Here is a 21,957-nt window from a genome sequence, read left to right on the forward strand (position 1 = left end):
CTCAACTCTGTGTGGGTCTGTTTTCAGCTCCGTACCCTGCTCCTGTGCTCCACTACCTTTCTTGGGTTGCTACTCTCTTCGGCTAGCGTTTAACAAGGTAAGGGGAGCTATGTGTTTAAGTTTAAAGTTATTGTGGCATGCTTATGTTCTGTTCCATGTTGTGGGTGTTTGAATGGTGTTGAATCGTGAAAATAAATTTTTGGCTATGTTCTGGATGTTGCTCTATGTCGTTTTTCTGCCTTGCATGTGTGTTTGGGAGTGGATTTGGGCGGTTTCCGCCACTGCATGTGGGTTGACAGTGGTGAGCTCTGCTATTCTCGTCCAAGCGAGCTCGTCTCGCCTAGGCGAGAGTATCAGAATGCTCACCCTGGTTCTGCCTCGAGCACTCGCCCAGGCGAGGGGGTACGTTTTGAGCGACAGGCCAGCTCGCTCAGGCGAGACAGCGTCGCCTGAGCGAGAGATCGTGAATCCTCCAATGACCCACTGTTGTAGGCTCGCCTAAGTGAGAGCCAGTCGCCTGAGCGAGACAACTTTTCTCGCCTGGGCGACGACTCCTAGCTTGAGCGAGGCTACTGCAGCGGGTGGTTCCAATTCTGTTTTCCTCTTTGTTTGATGGGTGAATTGTGTGATTTATTTACCCCTTTCTTTCAAAACCTAAAGCATGTGAATATATATGTATAGTTGCTTGAATCTTATGAACTAAAAGTTGGTATGTTGGCATGAATAACACATGGATTTTGTTTGGTTGGTGGTTGAGAACTTGCATGAGAATTGGATGTTTCGAGATAAAGGTGGTGGATATGGTATGAAACATGAATTTGGTGTGATAGGCGTAATTCCATGAGTCCCGTGGGGAGACTTTATGGTGGCGTGTAGTGTATATATATTAAGATAAGGATTCAAGTAAGGATCGCATCCCGAAACTCTAAAGGGTCAGTGAGTCTCAAGTAGAGCAAACTGACCCAAGTGGTGAGAGTAGCGGGAGGCCCTAGTCTTTGGCAGGATAATGGCCTTAGACGCTTAAAGGCTAACCTTGTGTGTGGTAGGGTGAAACCCATTGGCAATGGCTCTGCAGAGCAGTAGAGGCCACCACAAGTGCAAGCGTCCAGTGAATCCGATCTTAATATGCGTATCCGGATAATTGAGTCATAGTGTCTTGCTTGTTTGCCATAACATGAAGTATGTGTCTCTGTGTTGTATGCCTGGGAATGTTTATGCACTTATTCTTTTACACTATGATAAGTTTCATGTTACACTAGCTTACCCTTGCTTTCTGTGTATGTTATGTTTTGTGTCCTTCTCTTTTGCGATGATCACCTTACTGGTGGGAGCATATGGAAGGGATGTTCGGGATGGAACTGGGGGCAGCAGCGGTGCGGTTTAGATTTTATTACCTTGAAGACCTTAGGATCAGTTTCATGGCCATGAGGCCTTTTTGTACGAGTTGCCTTGAGGACAACCTTTTTGCAAGACTGTTAGACTTTTAGATCGTGTTTTCTTATGGCATGGTTGTATGCCTATGACCTCTTTTAAGTGATTCCGGATGACTGTAACAGTTACCTTTTCTATCATTTTTGTTCATCTGAGTGCTTCTCGTTATTATAACTGTGTGATGCTTTATTTAGTAGTGTAATCTATTAAATTGGGATGTCACATATACCGAGAACTTTATTATATTTTTAATTATTGAAATTGCGTTTATCTTTAATGACATTGGTTTTAACTTCTTTCACCGAAATTTTTAGAATATTAAAATATTAAAGTCGAGATCAGTATTAACTACTTCTCTATTTATTTTAATATATATATATATATATATATATATATATATATATATATATATATATATTAAATATTAAAGTTTTCCTTTAATTTGTATATAAATTACTTTTTAGTTTTAAACTATTATTTTAGTAGATTATCCCATTTTTTAAATTTTTATACAATCACATGTCTCTTTTATAGATTCTTTATTTTGCAATATTTTTTAATACTTAATTAATGAATTAAGAATAATATTTTTATTTCTTCAAGATTGTTATGTTTTTTTCTAATTTAATATAAACATGTTTTTATTTTGAAATCTGTAGGTATTTTAATTTTTAAAATTATGTTTACAAAATTTATTTTTTTAAAAAACAAAAATAAACCGTAGCCTAGAAATACTACTCGACAAGTTTTCATCAATTTTAGATATATTATATCCATAAATTAATAATAATAATAATATATAATAGATAATAGATACTAACGAATAATATAATTTATTAATAAATATTAAATAATAATAGAAAGATAAAAAATAATAATTTGATATAATAAAAATATATAGATTACACCATAATCAAATATTTTACTCCAACGATCAACCTTATAAAACAAACCCCTGTCCTCATAAATTTATCCTGTGAAGCAAGTAAAATAGCTAACAGTATGAGTGAATACCTCCAGCAAGACTACGTCGTTTCGGAGGAGATCGGCAGGGGAAGATTCGGTACCGTTTACCGATGCTCCTCGGCGGACTCCGGCGAGTCCTACGCCGTTAAATCGATCGACAAGGTAGCCATAACTGCCAGCGGAGATTCCCTGGACACCCAATGCCTCGTTACTGAGGCCAAGATCGTTCAGCTGCTCTCCCCTCACCCTCACATCGTCACTCTTCACAGCCTCTACGAAGATGAAAAGCACCTCCACATGGTTCTCGACCTCTGTTACGAACCCACGTTTCATCTCCAGGCCATGCCGGAACGCGAAGCTGCTTCGATGATGTGGCAGCTCATGAAAGCCGTGAGCCACTGCCACCGTTTCGGTGTGGCCCACCGAGACATAAAGCCCGACAACATTCTTCTCGACAAGGAGAATCGGCTGAAGCTAGCCGATTTTGGCTCGGCTGACACTTTCAAAGAGGGCGACCTCATGAGCGGGGTGGTGGGAACACCGCATTACGTCGCTCCGGAGGTCCTCGCCGGAAGTGGTTATACCGAGAAAGTTGACGTGTGGAGTTGCGGCGTGGTTTTGTATCAGATGTTGGCGGGGTTTTTGCCCTTTCGAGGCGATTCCCCTGTGGAGGTTTTTGAGGCTGTTCTGCACTCCAGTTTGAGATTCCCAACCCGGGTTTTCTCTTCTGTTTCACATTCTGCCAAGGATCTCCTTCGTAGAATGTTGTGCAGAGAAGTCTCTAGAAGGTTCTCTGCTGAACAAGTTCTGAGTAAGTTTTGGCTTTCAAACAATATGATTAGTTACAGAAATTAGAGTTTAAAGGATTGCTAATTTTTGTTTTTGAAATTTTGCATGAACAGGACACGGGTGGTTTAGCATTATTCAACAGAGTGACTGATGTATGTTTTGAAACAAGTTGCCTAATGTGGCTTAGTGAGAAGACGATGTTTGATGTGTAACTATATAAATTGCATATTTTCCTTTCATAAATCAAACTGTATAATTCAATATTTCTACAGTAAATAAATTTTCACATTATCCATTACTCCCATTAATTGTCTTTCGTATCCGTTCCTTAGCATATCTTACATGTGTTTATTTATTTTTATACACCTTAATTTAGTTTTTATGAAAATTTGATGCACTAATTTTTTTTTCAGTAGTTAACACCGTGCTAACAATACTATATTTTAATTCGTGATTTTTTTTTATTCTTTTTTAAAAAATACAAATTTATCATATGTCAAACTATCATTATATAATTATAATATGTGATAATAATAATAATAATAATAATAATAATAATAATAATAATAATATATGTCACTATAAGGTCAACAAGTGTTATCTTAATCTTAATTTTATCTTTCTCTAAATTAAAATTAAAATTTATTTTTCTATTAATATTATACCGAAATTTTTATTAAATTTATATTTTTGTTAAATATTCGTAATAAAATTAAGTTAATTTAAATTTATATTTTATATCTAATTTTATTTAAAATTGTTCTAAATTTATTAATAGAAAATATTTTTTTGATATCTTCTATAAGTTTATTTTTAACTCATTAATATAAAATAGATGGAAAATGTTAAAGTATACAAAAAAATTATGAAAATTCTTCTATTTCAAGAAAATTATCACCGTGAAGATATACGTGTTCAAAACTTATTAAAAAAAGGTTTTTTTATTTAAGAGATAAAGGCTGAAACCCAAAACACTATTGTTTGTTTAAAAAAAACACACATTTCAATCAAATATAAAATTAAGATAAAAGGTTTTTTTATTTTTTATTTAAGAGATAAAGGCTGAAACCCAAAACACTATTGCTTGTTAAAAAAAAAACATTTCAATCAAATATAAAATTAAGATACAGTTGAATTTGAATAATACATCTAAACTAAACCAAACAGAAACAAATGTTCTATACTTCGGCTATATTTTCTTTTAAGTATATTTTTTTTTTAAATTATTAACACAATTTATAATTTGATAATTTAGTTTAAATAGACATTTTATTACATTGTTTCAGAAATAAAGTTGTTTTTATTAACTTTATTGAAAATATTTTTTACTTCTATTTAACATTCTTCTTCATAGTTGTTAACATATGTGAACAAATATGAAGTATACTATGCACTACTCGATATATAACAATATTGACATCGTTACTTGATTTAAGGATTAGAAAAATATTTGCAGATAAAATCCAAGGTGTATAGAAGTATTTGTGAGTATTTATCATCTGTAGTAAATAGTGAATATTTTAATATATGTTTATAAACAATTTGATACAATATGGTACTATCCATTCTGGCAGATATCAAGCAAAATAATTAAAACTAAAATTGAATAAATATTTTATTAAGTTTAATTTAATTAAAATTATATTTTATTAGGGTAAATTTAATTAAAATTAAAATTTTATTTATATTTAATTTAAGTCATATTATATTTATTTTTTTATAATTTTATTTAAAAATTTATAATTTTTTTTAAATATTCGTGGTTATGTGGGTATCCAAGTGTACCCATAAGTTTTAAAAAAATATGCAGGTATTTTTTAAACAGATACGCGACGGATAGCAGGTCGTTTTTTTTTTTTTTTGTGAGTCGGGTTGCGGTTAGGCACATTATCTATGTCTGATCTGACTCGTTGTCATCCATAATTTGATTTGAGTGATTCATGGTAATTAGTTTAGATTAATACCATACTTTCTTTCACAACTTTAAAATAATATAAAATTTAAATTTAAATACGTAATATTATTAAAAATATTTAATAAAAATATTTGTATAACATTTTTATTTGGTCTTGATTTGAAAAAGCTTGAAATTATTCGATATTTAAAAAAAAAATGAGACTTAATTAAATAAAAATAACAAGTTTAAAGACGAAATTGAGATTAAAACAAAGACACTTAACGTAATAATGACATGTGATATCGCTATTGTCACTTGACACAATAATAATTTGATATATGACAATATTTTAACTTTAAAAATAAAAAATATTACAAAAAATTAAAAAAAAACAATAAATGACACTTGATATATCTTTAATTTGTTAGTACGATGTTAACTTAACTGCATCAAATTTTGTCAAGATATTAAACTCATAAAAGTAAAAGTACCTATTTTAAATTTGTTTTTAAAAATGGGTACAAGATATATAATTTAATATTAAGATAATGAGTATGTTAGAATCACATCTAATATTGAAAAGCTTAAGTTTGAAATCTGGACTAAATTTAAAATTTTTTAATTGAGTTATTAATAAATTTTCTGATTTATTACAATAAATTTATATTTTTTAATTAAGTTTTTGTTTTTTATTTATTTTGCTAACTATGATATGATTGAGGTAGTTATTATCTTATCTTGTCGTCACATATTATTTAATTCATTTATAATATTATAATTTTATTATTTTAAAATTTTATTTTTATGAATTTGTAATTATAATTTTAAAAATTCACGATATTATCATTTCAAGATTTTATTATTTTATGTTATTATGAATTTATAATATTTTTATTCAATTGAGTTTTTTTTTTCTAAATCAAACTATTGTCCATGTTCGAAATATAACTGAATTTAATTTATGTATCAATAAAGTAAACAAATTACAAAAATTGTTTTATTATTATATATATTATTTAATTTACAAAAATTGATTTAAGTTATAATTAATATTATTTATTCAATTCTAACGAAAATAACCTAATTTTATGATTTAGAAAAAAAATATTTTAACCTTAATTTATATATATAAAAGAGAATTGGGGTGAAAACCCTCTAAACCTTCATTATCGGAATAGGTTATTTAGTGGCGGATCTTCGACCAATATTTTGAGGGTGTCAAAATTTTGGTTAAATTACTCTTTTGTCTATTTTTTAATCAAAAAATATCATATTGGTTATCTAGTTTTTTTAGTCTCAAATTGGTTCTGATTTTTTAAAAATTGATACAATTTGATCATTTTTATTAAATTTTTTGAAACGAAGCAAGAATTTTTTCATCAAATTGATATTAGGATTATGTCAATTACATCAATAAAGAAAATCATCTTTATTCACAACTTTAACTTTTATGGAAAAATCTTGATCCAATTCAAGAAATTTAACAAAAAAGAAGAAGATCAAATTGCATTATTTTTTCAAAAGTTGAATCAAATTAAAACTATAAAAAAAAAAGAACTAAAGGACCAACTTGATATTTTTAAACTAAAATGAAAACCAAAAGAGTAATCCTTAATCTTTTATATAAATTATGATTATTAAAATTAAATATAGATCATTTTTATAATTTTACTATAATTAATTTTAAGTTAAAAAAGTAATTAAATAAAAAGATGTTTAAATTAAATAAATGATCTCTTAAAAATAATATTAAGAAAATAATTATTTTTATTTAAAAAATATTCAAAGGTTAAATTAAAAAATAAATGTGGATAATAAAAAAATTTCTTATATATTAATATAAATATATAATTTTTTAAAAATATTAAATATATAAAATATATTAAAAACATTAAATTTTTAAAATATATATTTAAAATTATATAATAAGTTATATAATTATAAAAAGATTTGGGGGCATGTCTCCCTGTAACGTAGTTGTCTCTCTGATGTTATTCATACGCCGATTAAGCAAGATCTATGCTTAACTATAGTTTTTATGGTAAATTAAACCCTCATTTTGCATAACTAAAGGAGACACTAATGTTTTACTTGTTTGTACAATTGAATTATTACATAAAAAGAAAGGTGGAAATTATAAGTGTTTGTATTTCTCCATTTATAATAAAAACTAAAGATGGATTTTGAGGATAGATACTTTTCACAAACTCACCATAGTTAGAAAAAAGTAAAAATAAAATCATAAATACTAAATGATAATAATATTATTTAAAATTATGAAATAATAAATAATAAAAATAATGATAAAATAATAATATTAATATCAATATTAATAATAAATTTATAATACTTAATTAAATTTAATTTGTAAAATTTAAGCATTTTATAATATATCACTTTATAAATTATTTTCAAAATTATTTAATTTCTCGTAAAAAAATCTATAAAAATTATTCTTTTTTTTGTTTTTATTTTGTAATTTAAAAATTTACATATATATATATATATATATATATATATATATTTTTTTTTTTTTTTTTAATTTTTTACACCTTTTATTCCCATTCACAAACAAAAATGACACTTTTTGTTGTTGAGTATTAGAAAGGGACCCTCACATCCCTACATATCCGTAATTACAAATTTATATTTTTCTAATTATTTATTTATCATTTTCAACATATTTTAATTGTCGTATGTCCGGGTCGACTGCAGTGCTGTGAGTAAGAATTAATAATATCGCGTTAAAATTAGATTTCTAGGTCATTTATAATGTGTGATCAAGATTTCTACAGATGAAAAGTAGTTATTATTAATAACAAATGGAGGCAACGTAACTGATATTAATAATTTTAGCCTCAAAATATATAAATTAATTATATATTTTATTACTGAATTTTTATCTTTCACAAACTTTATCACTAAATTTTTAATTTAATGAATTTACCATGTAAATTTTAAAATTATATAGATTTTATATTTTTATCAATTTACTAATGGTGTTGTATTGAGACAAACATATAGCTTTTTTTTCTCATAATGTTGAACAACGTTGTCACGCTCCATTAGAAATATATAAAATATTAATCATATTATTATTATTTCTAATCAATGTAGTATAGAATGCTTTCATTTTATTTGTTGTCCATGCATGATTAGTAAATTGATATCCAACTGAGAAAAATATAAAATGGGAGTAATTTTGAAATTGAAAAAGTAAAATTTACAAAATTTGAAATTTTAATGATAAAATTTTCCAAAACTAACAAAAAAAAAAATCATAATAAACATTTACTGGTAAAATTATAAACGTATAAAAGTACTGGTAAAAGAATATATTTAAGCCTTAAAAGAGTCATATAAGTTTTTGATATTTTCACCTCACTTGTTTTAGAATTTTGAAAATTAAGAGTAAATAATAATTAAATTTTCACTCAGTTCAGCTATTAAACAATAGTTTGGTCATGACAATTTTTTAACTATGATGATTTCTCCAGTTGAACCCTCTTTCTCATTTATTTAGGCTGGTTGTAGTTGTGTTGGCGATTCACAACAGTAAGTTTTCGACTTTTTGTTTCTCATGTCCTTTTTCCCTCTTCTATTCTCCATCTTTCTTTTGTTACTTTCCTTAATTTGAAAGGGGTGTGTGACTCATACCAGTGGTGTTTTTGTTTTCATTTCAAATTTTTCCATATGTAAATTGACCAAAACAACAAACTTATGGTCATTGTAAACCTCAACCTCTGATAATAGACACAAACAAGTTTGTAATTAATGATGATGATGAAATTGTTGTTTAGCGGAGAAAAAAAAATTCAGAAGGACACAAGCTTTTGGCAATGAATAATGACCAAAGATGACTTTGGTCATAGTTTATAAATAATTGTCTTAGTAGGTTGATTCCCATTACCATGAGCATAAAACTAGTACTACTATCAGTGCCTCATTATGACAACAACGATAATGTGGATGATTACTTTAAATAACTGGACATTTAATCATAGAAGATACCTTGTTGTAAATTATCATGTAATCATCTATAGTTAAAAATAAATAAATACAGTAACTTTAGCCAAATCATCATAAACAACCGTCATATTGTCTACTTTAAAACATGAAACATCGTTATAATTTTACCATTAAAAAATATTTTAAATGATGAAAAAAAAAGAAATATTTAAATTATATTTAATCTTAATGGATATGAGACCATAATACATACAGATGCGATAAATGAAAAAGTTAGAGAATAACCTGGTCATAAAAAAGACAGAATGGAGATGGTAAAGAAGAGTCCACAAATTAGGTTTGGCAGATGCAGGTGACATGCTGACTAATGAAGGCTAATGGCAACATTACGGTAGTTGGCTATTCGTGGATTGAAAGGTCGGTTAGGGATTAACAAGTGCCTTCCATTGTCATCAAATTAACTTTTTGTGTCACAAAATTTAATTTAAAACTGTTCTTTGCTTTTCCATTAGATATATTTGCCATATAATATTATATATTTATGAATTTAACTAGACATTGTTTTAATAACTTTCTATATTGTGGTGTAATTAATGCAATGTAGTTAGCACATATATAATTAATTAATTCTGAAATATTATTGAGAAAGACTAATAGAAAAGAAATGATAGATAATTAGATAGTGGAGATGGGATTGGAAAATGGAAGGTGAGTGAGTGTGCACTCTTGACAAGGTCTGGTGGCGAGGCATCTGGTATAATAACAGTTTACACGTGTCTGCCATGCACAGCATAGAACGAGGAAAATATCCTCAACCTCACAAATCACAATCAATAATTTATGTACTCAACTAAGCATGTACATAGAAAATTAAACTTTAATTATATAAACTAGTTCATCCTAACAATTAGATTTTTTTTAATATAACTGAATTGTTTCTTATGAACTAACCCAGATTTATTTCTCGATAATGTATGGTCCCTTAACTTTTACTTCTTAAATTAATAAATTTGTATGTACATAAAATTTATACCTTTCAAGCTTTTTGATGTCCCAATTTATTAAGTTCTGTAGACAAGTAAAGGAAATTAACTATTTTATTAAGATAGCAAGTTTAGGTATATATTGATGCCATAAATAAAAAGGAAATCATGTTATAGAGTATTTATTGAATCCTAAAAGTCACAGATTTAAAACAAATATAAAGTTTTTAAAATTTAATAAATATATTATTTTAGTAATTTAGATATCATAAGTATAAAAATCGCCTTGCAGTTATATTAATACTAGATTTATTTTGTCCAATATGCAGTCAACTAAAATTAAAAGATGAATTCTGATATCGTAGTGTAAGTTTTATCTGCCATCTTCGATTTGGTTATCTCTGTTACATAATGTTCCTTTGATGAGTTGAAATTGGGCGAAGGAATTTGGGAATGCGGAATTTGTTGTTCAATGTGTTTCTTTGGTGTGATTTCAAGTGAAATGAGAGAGCGGATTTGTGGATAAATGGTTTAATCCATTCCTGCAAAAGTGGGGTGATACTCGTATATAATGTAGGAGATTACGAAAATACCCTTCTCTTTTCTTGTATCCCATGCAAAGTTTCTGCCATGTCGTGATTCCCTTACCTCTGCCTGCTAGATTCCTGAGGTTGCATGCAAAGATTCCTGAGGCTACATTCGAAAAGTTCAAACACTCGGCTAGAGAGATTCCTGACGAGATTCCCTCCACTCCACTGTGCATTCCTTCGAAGACGATTTAAAATTGACAACACCGGAGTGTGTCATTGTGAATGCTGTTTGGTTTCACCATTGTGGTGGTCGTAAATCCTTGTAAGGTGAGTGGTGGTGTTACTTTGGGACACAACATGGGTGTGTGAGAATTCATAACAGTGGTGTGATTGTTGAGTGCATCCATGGAGGAGGAAGAACATGAGGTGCTTGGGTGTGGTGGGGGAGGAAGAGGATGAGTGTATATCTTCTTTTGTTTTTTTTAATAAAAAAATAGAAAATTAAACATAAATTTATTGTCTCGCTCTCCGTTCTCATCCCTTCTCTTTTAAGATACAAAAGGTAATTTCCTCCTTTCTCTTGATAGAAAAATATTAGTTTGATATTTAGTTTTGTTTTTCATCTTATGAATTTTTTATATATTTATTTTTTCATGAATATAAAAAGAAAAGTTATGTATTATATGCTTTTTCATAACAACTATTTCTTAAATGTGACTTGATTATCATTTTTTTTAATAATTACGTCTCTCAATTTTTTATTAAACTTTGATAAATTATATTTTATTCTTATTTTTTTAAATAGGTATATTGATGAAAAATAAAATAATAGATTCATTCTTTTTTAAGTGATAAAAGAGAAGATACCATTGAAGATGAAAACAATACAAAGTTATTTCTTCACCTATTTTTAAGCATGATACTAGGAATTCAATTGTTTAATTAATATTTTAAATTCTTTTGATACAATTTTTTTTAATGTTAGATGAAAATTTTGTTTAAAATATCAAATAAATTTAATAAAATAGATTTAGAAAGATTAAATTTATATATTTATAAAAGTTTTAGAAGATTAAATTAATTCAAAGTTAAAAAATTCAATTTATAACCTAACTTTTCAACAAAAGGTAATTCTGTTAATAGATAGATGGAGTGTTACATCGTGTTTTATTTTAATAAAACCATCACATACAATCTTTTTTCTTTAGAACAAAAAAGATATAATGTAACTTCTATAATAAGGTTTATATATTTGTAAATAGACATTTGAATCCTCATTTCGTTCCAAATAATTTTAAATTTTAATAGTATTAAAATATATATTTACGTTCCTTTATATATTCATAAAAAAAAATACTCTTCAACTATAGTTTTGATTGAAAAAATATACTCCGTTCATTATTCATTGACATGTATTTTATCCTATTACAAAATTGTCATTCCCATATTTTATTAGCTTTAACTAACATATCTTATTATATTGGGGTGGGATGAACTTGTTTATTGGCTCAGTTTTCTATTGGGTACTCCAAAGAGAGCAGAACATTATCCTGCATATGCATGGAAACCAAAAAGCAGGATGTTTAGAATGAAAACCGACAGACAAGAAAAAATTAGAGAAGGATTCATAAATGAAGATGTAGATGTATAGATTTCAGTATTTAAATGCAGAAGGATTTAATTATTCCTTAAAAGAATCAAACTAATATATTAAAATAGAGGTTTGATTACTTTTCTACTCTATTTTTTCGTTAATTTTTTTTTTAAATATAAAAGATTTTTTATTAAAATTGAAGTAATGATGATTTGCTTTTGTTAGTACAGTACTATACTTCTATTAATAAAAATTTTGATTTGCATTCAAAAATTTAACGAAATAAATTAAATTACGTCAATTTTTTAAAAATTAGAATTAAATTGAAAAAAAAATCGAGAATTAAATTGAGACAAACAAACAACTTATTAAACAATAATTAAGCCTATAACCAATCCATAACTATATAAACTAAAACATTCTCACATAGTACACCGTGAAGTAAGGTTGTAAGATTTGAAGTAAAGGGATTTAATGGAGAACGAGAAATGGTTCCTATTTATAAGAAACAATTCTTCTTTATTTTAGTAAAATATATCAACTAACAAAAATATTATCTATCTATTTCTTTTTTATTTTTTTATTTATTTATTAAAGATAATGATGATTACAATTGATAACGCTCAGATATTTGTATAATAGAATGTAATATGATTATTTTCTTTTAATTTTTTTATTTATTTAGTTAAAGATTAAAGATAATGATAAGTAATAGTTATTTGATGTAGATGGAAGTAAAACAATTCTATCTTATTGTAGTAAATGATATCAACTTATGATGCACCGATATTTTAACTTTGGTTACGTATTTGTGTCTGACACGTATTCGTATTTGATACTTTAGTATACTTTACCAATACTTGTCAATGAAGTTTTTACTTTATAAAATCGTGGTAAACTACAAGAAAATATTTGAATAATGACCACTTTTTGTGACAACAAATAATTAGTCACTATATAGTGATCAATTTGGATACCAATTTAAAAACTAAAAATTGTTGACAACTAAATTGATAAGTAAAATAGTTTTTATTATGAATTATTTCGAAATTGTTTAATAACATTAGCTATCAAGGTTTTGACTATCAAAATAATTGGTTTCTAAATTGGTCACTAACATTAGTTATCAAAATTTTGGCTACCAAAATAATTGGTCTCTAACATATTTTTTGTTACTAAAATTGGTCATTATTTAAGAATTTCTGGTAGTAGTACTTTTATGATGACAATAATTTATATTTTTTATGTTGACAACTTTAATAAAATAGTTTTAATTTGGATTCACATAATAACAATCATATATTTATTATGTTTTTAAGAATTATTATACATTTTTTCAATATTCATATATCGCATATCTATTACGTATCGTATCCTATTATTTTTAAAATAAACGTATCGACATATAAGATACATGTCGTATCCAATACACATATCGTATCTATGCATCATAGATATCAACTAACAAAAATATTATCTATTTTTAAATCTTTTTATTTATTTCGATAAAGATTAAAGATATATAATGATAATTATAGTAGATATTTATATATTGGAAAGTAATATGATTATTTTTGTTTTTTAATTTATTTCGTTAAAGATTAAAGATAATGACAATTACACTACTTGATGATTATGAGACGGGTCTTTCTATCATTCTAAGTACTTACATTATAAAAAATCATCTTTCAAATATTAAAGAAATTATTATGTAGTATTTTATACAAAATTATAATTTAAAATTATAATATTGTTTGTAAAATTATAAAATTGTAAAATCATTGCAATATTAGTTTGTTATGTATTTTGTTGTATAAATAAAATGAATATATAAATGTATAGAAAAAGGAAACACAAATTAAAGGATACAAATAAAAGATTGAGAGAAAAAAAAAATCATCATGTGCTAATGTTGTGTCACGCATGAATATGAGAGAGTGTGGCTTCTGACAGTACTTTCGGTGAATGTTTTCAAGTATAGAAGGAGGAAGATGTTAAATTATATTAATTTAATATTTCGCTCATGTAATTTAAACAATAATTTTAATGTAAAGATTCTAATGTGATAATTATTAGAATATAAAGGTATTTAAGTTATGGAGATTATTTTAGATTTATTAAATTAATTCTTTCACTTCTCATCTCATAAGGGTATTATAGTATTTTATTAAAGTTTTTAAAATACTAGACGTTAATATGATCGTGTGGCACCTGGAAAGTTAGAGAGGATTACGTCTCAAAATACAACATAAAATAAAAGTAAGTCTGATTGGAGAAGATTTTGTAATTGGTAATTCTATTTCATCAATCATTGATTAAGGTAACTTTGCAATGGATCTAGGTAAGTTCTTGAACTCTTCTAATAGTATAATTGTAAGAATCATAATTTCTAAAATTTCATGTATAATAGAGTAGTTTATTGATTTGTTAGAAAATTGAAACTAAATAAAAGATTTTACAGAGGAAAACTATGTTAGAGTTTCTTTTAATTAATTGCATGAAATGTAATAACAACTCGGGATGTCAACGGGGCGGGTAGGGTACGGGTAGTAGCTCCCCCATACCCTACCTATATTCGTCGGGTATCCGTTATGCGGGTACCCGCCTATTTTTTTTATATCCGCGGGTATCCACCGGTACCTGCAGGTATTTGCAAAATTATTTAAAAAAACAAATATTTAATCATAAATTCAAATAAAATAAAATAAAATACATCACTGTCATAAATTTTAAATAAATTTCAAATAAACTCAAGTTGATACATGTCCAAATAATGGTAAAAGTAATGATAAAATGACGTTCAACCCAATGGAAATTCTTTAATTAGTAGTGTTTTGATCAACAAACTTACTTTCTCCTATTGATTCCTGAAAAATAAACAAAATAAACAAATAATAAACCTCAATTGTCACGTGCCAAGTATTCTTATTTTGATTCCATCATTTGACAACAAGCATACCATAAATGTCATTGTTTATATAAGGTTTGATGTATATGCTAAATTTCAAAGAAAAGAAAAATAAGAATGTCAAGGGGTGTAAGTTTAGCGGGTACGGGTATCCACGGGTACGGATATTATGATACCCGTACCTGCCCCGTTAACATGTGGGTATCAAAAATACTCGTACCCGCGGGTAGCGGGTATCCATTTTTAATATCCTTTTTTTACCCGTTGCGGGTTTTATCCGCGGATATCCGCGAGTACAAATTTTTTTGACATCCCTAATGACAACATAACTAAAAATCAAAAACTTTAATTACACTACTTCTAATTAGAGATGGCAAATAAACTCGTTCTCGTGGATATTGCCTGAACTTGTCCCCGTTTTGACGGGGAATTCCCGCATTGACTGGGTATGGGTATGAGTATGGGAAATCTCTGACTTTTTCAATTGGGTATGCGGATGGGTATGGGGATGTACATATCTCTGCCATAATACACGTCTTCGTTTATTAAAATATTCACAATTAGTTGAGGAACCATATATATATATATATATATATATATATATATATATATATATATATATATATATATATATATATATATATATATACTGTCAATTAAATGTTTTTATGTCTCACATTTGAATATTTTTATTATTTTTTAATATTTCTATTTATTATATATTTTTCTTTCAAATGAGAATGTTTAATACTCTCAATTTAAGTATTTAATAGCACAAACATTTCGTTTACTAGGTAATATAAAAAAGATTATTTACTTATTATTATTAGTTTTGTTTCATTTGAAGAACTCTTTTGTTTCGTTAAAACAATTTTTGTTATTTCTCAACCATTGAGTATGTATGTTGATATTTGAAAAGTTTTCTAAGATCTTTGAGACATTTTTCAACTTATCATACCTTAATTATACATTTGTTTTCCTTTGTGCGATTTGTTTCAATAGTCTCTCAAATTGTTTGTAAACATTTGTTAATTTTTTAATATTTTTATTTGTTGTTTATTTTTATTATGTAGAATATTATTTCGATATATTTTATCTAATTATTTTTTATTTTCTAATTCATTATCAATCATACTGTAATTTTTTTCCCTATAATTGTATAAATAATTTTTATCTACTACAATATAAAAATTTAATGTAATTGTCATGAATATTTTTTTATCACCATCCAATATGATTGAAGTTCAGAAGATACAGATCTATGTTAAAATTTTATTATTATGATTATTAAAAGATTGAAGTAAACAAACATTTAAAATATATTTTAATTTGAATATTTGTTTTCCTTTTATATTTTTTAAAAAATATTTTTAAATTTTATCAACTAGGTTTCATTAATGTTTGCAAATTTAATAAATGTGTTGGTTCTCATGAAATTTTATCTAGTATTAGAATCTAAAATGTAAATAATTATAATTTATTTTAAACTTTTATTATAATTATTATTTGTTCTTGATGTATTATAACTTTTATTAGTGTATAAAAAAAATTCATTAGAATTTAAAAGATTGAAGTAAACAAACATTAAAAATAGATTTTAATTTGAATATTTATTTTCCTTTTATATTTTTTAAAAAATAATTTTAAATTTTATCAATTAGGTTTCATTAATGTTTGTAAATTTAATAAATGTGTTGGTTCTCATGAAATTTTATTTAGTATTATAATCTAAAATGTAAACAATTATATTTTTTTTAATACTTTTATTATGATTATTATTTGTTCTTTGTATTATTTTGATCAAATGATGTATAACTTTTATTAATGTATAAAAAAGAGATTCATTAGAATTTAAAAGATTGAAGTAAACAAACATTTAAAACATATTTTAATTTGAATATTTTTTTCCTTTTATATTTTTTAAAATATATTTTTAAATTTTATCAACTATGTTTCATTAATATTTGCAAATGTAATAATTGTTTTGGTTCTCATGAAATTTTATTTGGTATTATAATATAAAATGTAAATAATTATAATTTATTTTAAATTATTTGATATTGAAGAAACAACCATCCTTTTAATATTGAATATTTGATAATATTATGTTTCCTTTACCATAATTTTTTATTATTTTATAAAATTAATTAAAATTAATATTGAAGTAGTAAGAAAATGGGTATGAGTATGGGTACGAGAATATACCCGTTACCCGGTGGGGATGGGAATGAGACGAAAGTTTGATACTCGTTGAATTTTGGTATGAGAATGAGGATAAATTTTGTTACGGAGATAGGTATTGGATAGCAAAACCTGTGCCTGTCCCGTTCCATTGTCATCCCTACTTCTAGTTAGACTTAAGTTTGATCTATAGATCCCCGTTTGAAAATAGTGACTACAATAACAAAGCAACATAAGTAATACATTATGAATTGCACAATAGAGAATGTATTTGAAAAACATGAAAATAATCCACCACTAATGTGAATACCAATTTTGTCAAGATGAATGTATTTGTTTAAAAAATGAAATAAAAAAATGTTTTTAATTGATGGTAGGTAAGGAAAAAAAAGTGAAATAAGTTTTTTTTAATCTTTTAATTCAAACACAAAAAAAAATAGAGATAAAGATAAGAAGAATGAAAGAACCCAATTTGTTTCTGATTGTCGTCACATCCTTTTCATGAGCTCAACCATTTTATACATATTTTTACCGCACCTTTTGCTATTTACCCCCTACATGACATGTCCAACAAAAGATATTTTAAAATATCTTTTTTAGAGAAGGGTATAATTTTAATTATTAGAAGCAATATCCCTCATATTAATTAGAATTAATATCTTAATTTTATGATTATGTGATGTATCTCATTGGAATTTTTGTAGTGAGAGGAAAGTACGATTATAATTATAAGTAATATTTATGATAATAATTAGAATCAATATCTTGATATTATGCTATGATTTGAGTTATAGGATGTGCTACATCAAGATTTTTCGGTTAGAGGTCAATATATGATTCTAAATAATTAGAGACAATATTTATGGTAACAATTGTAACAATTATAATCAAGACTCTGTATATTATTTTAGAGTTGTCAAAATGGGTTGAAACCTGCGAGCCAACCCGCTCACCATGGGTTCGGGCGGGATTGGGTTGAATTTTTTTTAACAATTTTCAATACGGGTTGATTTTTGACCCGACCTACATAAAACCCGGCTCATCCGGGTTGAACCTATGGTGAGCCGGGTTGACTACCCAACCCGTAAATAAATGATCACATAAGCGTTTTTTGTTAAGTTGATATTTGCATTTGGGTTAGATTAGGTTGTTTTTTTTAGTCAACATATAGATCATTTGTACTTTTGTGATTTTGGTTTGTATTTGGATTGTATTAAAGTGTATTTAGATTTTAATTAGATTTATAATTTAGTTTTGACTGACAAAAAATAAAAGAATTGTATTTATTTTATTTAAGTGATCCCGTGAGCCAACCCATTTAACCCATCCGTGGTGGGCCGAACCGGGTCGAGTTACCCATTTTGACAGCTCTATATTATTTTATGATTTGATTTTTGTAACATTTGCCATCAAGGCCATTTTATTCCTTATGTCATATTGTTCATTACGATCAAGGTTAAGATTATATTTGTATTACAATGTGTGTATATAAGCATGTAGTTTGTCATGTAAAGGGCAAAGGAAAGAAGTTCTACACCTCTCTTGGAAAGAATTGATGGTTGGGTTGCAACTATTTCCAAACAATGTAACTCTAATATCTTATCTTGAATGAGATATATAAGAGTGAGGTCAACAATGTTTTGATCTTTATTATTTTGTATATATATTTATTTTGTTTGATTTTTGGGAACAACAAATATTTTAAAAACCGGCTTTTATTTTACATATTTAATTAATTAATTAAAAGACACATTTGTGGTGGGGTGCTAATACATTTTTCCACACCTAACCAACTTCCAAACCCAAAATTTCTTTTCAAAGTCATCGAACACTAGAAACTGTTGTTTAGCAACCACACCAGATGGCGTCTAAGAACATACGTGAGAATTAATTTTGATATATAGAGTTAAATGGAAAAGGAAAGCACAAAACAAAAGGGTCGAGAGCATAAGTAAACATCTTTAAACTGAATGTGTGTATATATATATACGAACTGATTGTATTACAAAAGAAAGCAAAACAAAGGAACATAAAAGAGAGAATTGGAAGGACTTTGTAAGCTAAAAGAAGCAGAAACTAAAGATGAAGTTAGACAGATGTTCTGACTTCGAGACCGGCTTCCATTGCTGATGCTGTTGCGGGAGTATCGTTTTGTTCAGCTTCACCAGACATCTCCTCCAACGATTTGCCTTTAGATTCAGGAATGAGAAAGGTAAAGAGAAACCCGAAGAAGTTAATGGCAGACAAAATAATAAGTGTATTCCTGAGTCCAATGGCGTTTTGAGCATAGAGGAAGCCAAAAGCGCCTACCATTGCCCCAGCTTTGCCAGCTGCAGCTGATATGCCATGACATGTTGACCTCAGCCTTGCAGGGAAAATCTCAGCTGGCACCACAAATGTTGTGGCATTTGGACCAAAATTGGCAAAGAAGAAGGTCAATGAATATATGACAACAAACCCAATTTGGTTACCGCTCATGGTCCAGTGGTGGTATGGAATGGCTAAGGCAAGCATGAAGACAGTCATAAAGAAAAAGCCCATCAACTGGATCGTAAACCTGCCCATCCTATCAATCAGTGCCACTGTGAACCAGTAACCAGGGACAGTACTACAAAGAGCTATCAGGGTCTGTGCTCTTGCAATCTTGTAAACCTCTTCAATGGCATTCATGGTTTTTGCTGCAGGAATCCAACCAATAGCACTGAAAATGTCTTTCTGAAAAAGATTCTGACTGTAATAGGCAATGTCCAACAGGAACCAAGTACTGGCTGTTCCAACAAGGTGAAGTCCATGGCGTAGAAGGAACTGTTTTGTGAACAGGCCAAACTCATTTCCCCTTTCTCTTCTTCCCTCCAATTCCTCAACTTTCTCGGCTTCAGCTTATTAAAGTGTAATGCAAATTCTAGAAGAATCTAGAAAATCATAAGATAAAAGTATTGAAATGTAATGAAAGTTCTAGAACAAAGTAGAAAAGCCTAAGATATGAAGAAAAATATCAAGAACATTCTACATAGGCAAAAATCTAGAACATTCCACACAAGTTGTGGCTAGCACTTTCTAGAATACTCTATAGGTCTATAAATACCCATGTACTCAATCATTTGATGAATGCCAAGAACTAAGATCACATCTAACACACCACTCTCACTACTACAACTACATACTCCTTCCAACTACAACTTTCACACTCTTCTATCTACACATTTTCTCTATCCCTTCAACTACCCCTTTCACAACCTTTGAAATACTAACACAGCTTCTATCTCAACCTGCAACACCTTTGACATATCTGCAGCAGCTTGCTTGGTATTCTTGGCAACCAAGGCAGTGTATCTGGCGGTCTCAGGCATTTTCATGCGCCAATAGTATGTGATCACAGCTGGGATTGCACCGAACATCAAGATCATCCTCCAAACATAATCAGCTTGTGGCACTGTGGACAGAATTGGGTTGACCTGGAATGTTGGAGAAGGGTAGAGGGCACTGAAAATAGCTGACACTACTATTGCAACCACGCCACCAGCCAAAATTCCAAAACCTTGCATGGCAAAAACAGCAGCTATGAATGCTCCACGAGTCTTCTTGTTTGCATACTCGGCCATGATGGTGGCGGAAAGAGGGTAGTCTCCACCAATGCCAAATCCAAGCCAGAAGCGGAAGAAACAAAGGGTAGCCATGACAGCTTTAGGGTGTTTGCCAAAGGAAAGACCAGAAGCGATTGAGCTTATTACCATGAGCATAAGGGTCATCCCGTACACACGCTTCCTTCCCATTTTGTCACCAAGCCACCCAAAGAAAAGTTGGCCTGCAAGAGATCCACAGAATGCGACACCATTGATGGCAGCTGAAACATTTGCCGGCAGAGAACCTGGTTTATCATAGCCTTCAGTGTAGTATATCCGGCCAAGTAATTTGGTGACGAGGGATATGCAGAACAGGTCATAAGAATCGGTGAAGAATCCCATTCCCGATTCTTATGACCTGTTCTGCATATCCCTCGTCACCAAATTACTTGGCCGCATATACTACACTGAAGGCTATGATAAACCAGGTTCTCTGCCGGCAAATGTTTCAGCTGCCATCAATGGTGTCGCATTCTGTGGATCTCTTGCAGGCCAACTTTTCTTTGGGTGGCTTGGTGACAAAATGGGAAGGAAGCGTGTGTACGGGATGACCCTTATGCTCATGGTAATAAGCTCAATCGCTTTTCTGATACCATTGTGTCTTTGCAACATCCAGTGCATTAAGCACATGCAGAGATTGCCCACCCATGCTTTTCTGAATAAAAACTATATCTTCTCTTCCTCTCCTCCTTCAATCTTTCAGGACCTTAACTTCAGAAGATCACACGATACCTAACATCAGAAAATAATATGTATAAATAAACATGATGGAGAAATAAAGTTTTAGTGGTTACCAACAGCCCTATAAAATAGATCCGATTTAAAATTTTGAATGAGATAATTTTGTATTTCATTTTTGAATCATGATACACAAACACCCACTTTTTCTGAAAGACCTCTCTCCCACACTAATCACATGACACTTTTCTTTCAAAATATCTTTCAAAATATAAAATAAAATTATTAAAAATAATATACAAAGAGAAAAAAAAAATTATCACCAACAACTAAACTAATACCCTAATTTAAAAAACAAGGACACAATCAACCTAAAGAAAGCAGAACATTATCTGCATTCTAACGGAT

At 28.5% G+C, this 21,957-nt stretch overlaps 2 protein-coding genes across 2 annotated transcripts; one reads left to right on the forward strand and one right to left on the reverse strand.

Annotated features, from left to right (window-relative positions):
• Window positions 1-2,345: 2,345 nt before the first annotated feature.
• Window positions 2,346-3,479, forward strand: LOC114192663 (phosphoenolpyruvate carboxylase kinase 1-like). Its single transcript, XM_028082438.2, has 2 exons — window positions 2,346-3,208; window positions 3,300-3,479. The coding sequence occupies exons 1-2, from the start codon at window positions 2,434-2,436 to the stop codon at window positions 3,335-3,337; spliced, it is 813 nt and encodes a 270-aa protein (XP_027938239.2). The 5' UTR covers window positions 2,346-2,433; the 3' UTR covers window positions 3,338-3,479.
• A 15,857-nt stretch (window positions 3,480-19,336) lies between these two features.
• On the reverse strand, window positions 19,337-20,922 carry LOC114189079 (low affinity inorganic phosphate transporter 1-like). The gene is made up of 2 exons (XM_085676222.1): window positions 20,483-20,922; window positions 19,337-20,093 (listed from the first exon to the last, which is right to left on the reverse strand). The coding sequence occupies exons 1-2, from the start codon at window positions 20,848-20,850 to the stop codon at window positions 19,337-19,339; spliced, it is 1,125 nt and encodes a 374-aa protein (XP_085532348.1). The 5' UTR covers window positions 20,851-20,922.
• Between the last annotated feature and the right edge of the window lie 1,035 nt (window positions 20,923-21,957).

The sequence above is a fragment of the Vigna unguiculata genome, chromosome 7 (genome assembly GCF_037176805.1).
Source record: "Vigna unguiculata cultivar grain cowpea cultivar isolate G323 ecotype 2 chromosome 7, ASM3717680v1, whole genome shotgun sequence".
NCBI classification, from domain to species: domain Eukaryota; kingdom Viridiplantae; phylum Streptophyta; class Magnoliopsida; order Fabales; family Fabaceae; genus Vigna; species Vigna unguiculata.

What these genes read in the sequence shown, in the direction of transcription:
- LOC114189079 (XM_085676222.1), bottom strand. Translation starts at nt 20,850, where the DNA reads ATGGCCGAGTATGCAAACAAGAAGACTCGTGGAGCATTCATAGCTGCT. An exon ending in GTGTTAGTATTTCAAAGGTT is followed by an intron (nt 20,094 to 20,482) that starts GTGAAAGGGGTA and finishes ATTGGAGGGAAG; the next exon opens with AAGAGAAAGGGGAAATGAGT.
- LOC114192663 (XM_028082438.2), top strand. Translation starts at nt 2,434, where the DNA reads ATGAGTGAATACCTCCAGCAAGACTACGTCGTTTCGGAGGAGATCGGC. An exon ending in CTCTGCTGAACAAGTTCTGA is followed by an intron (nt 3,209 to 3,299) that starts GTAAGTTTTGGC and finishes TTGCATGAACAG; the next exon opens with GACACGGGTGGTTTAGCATT.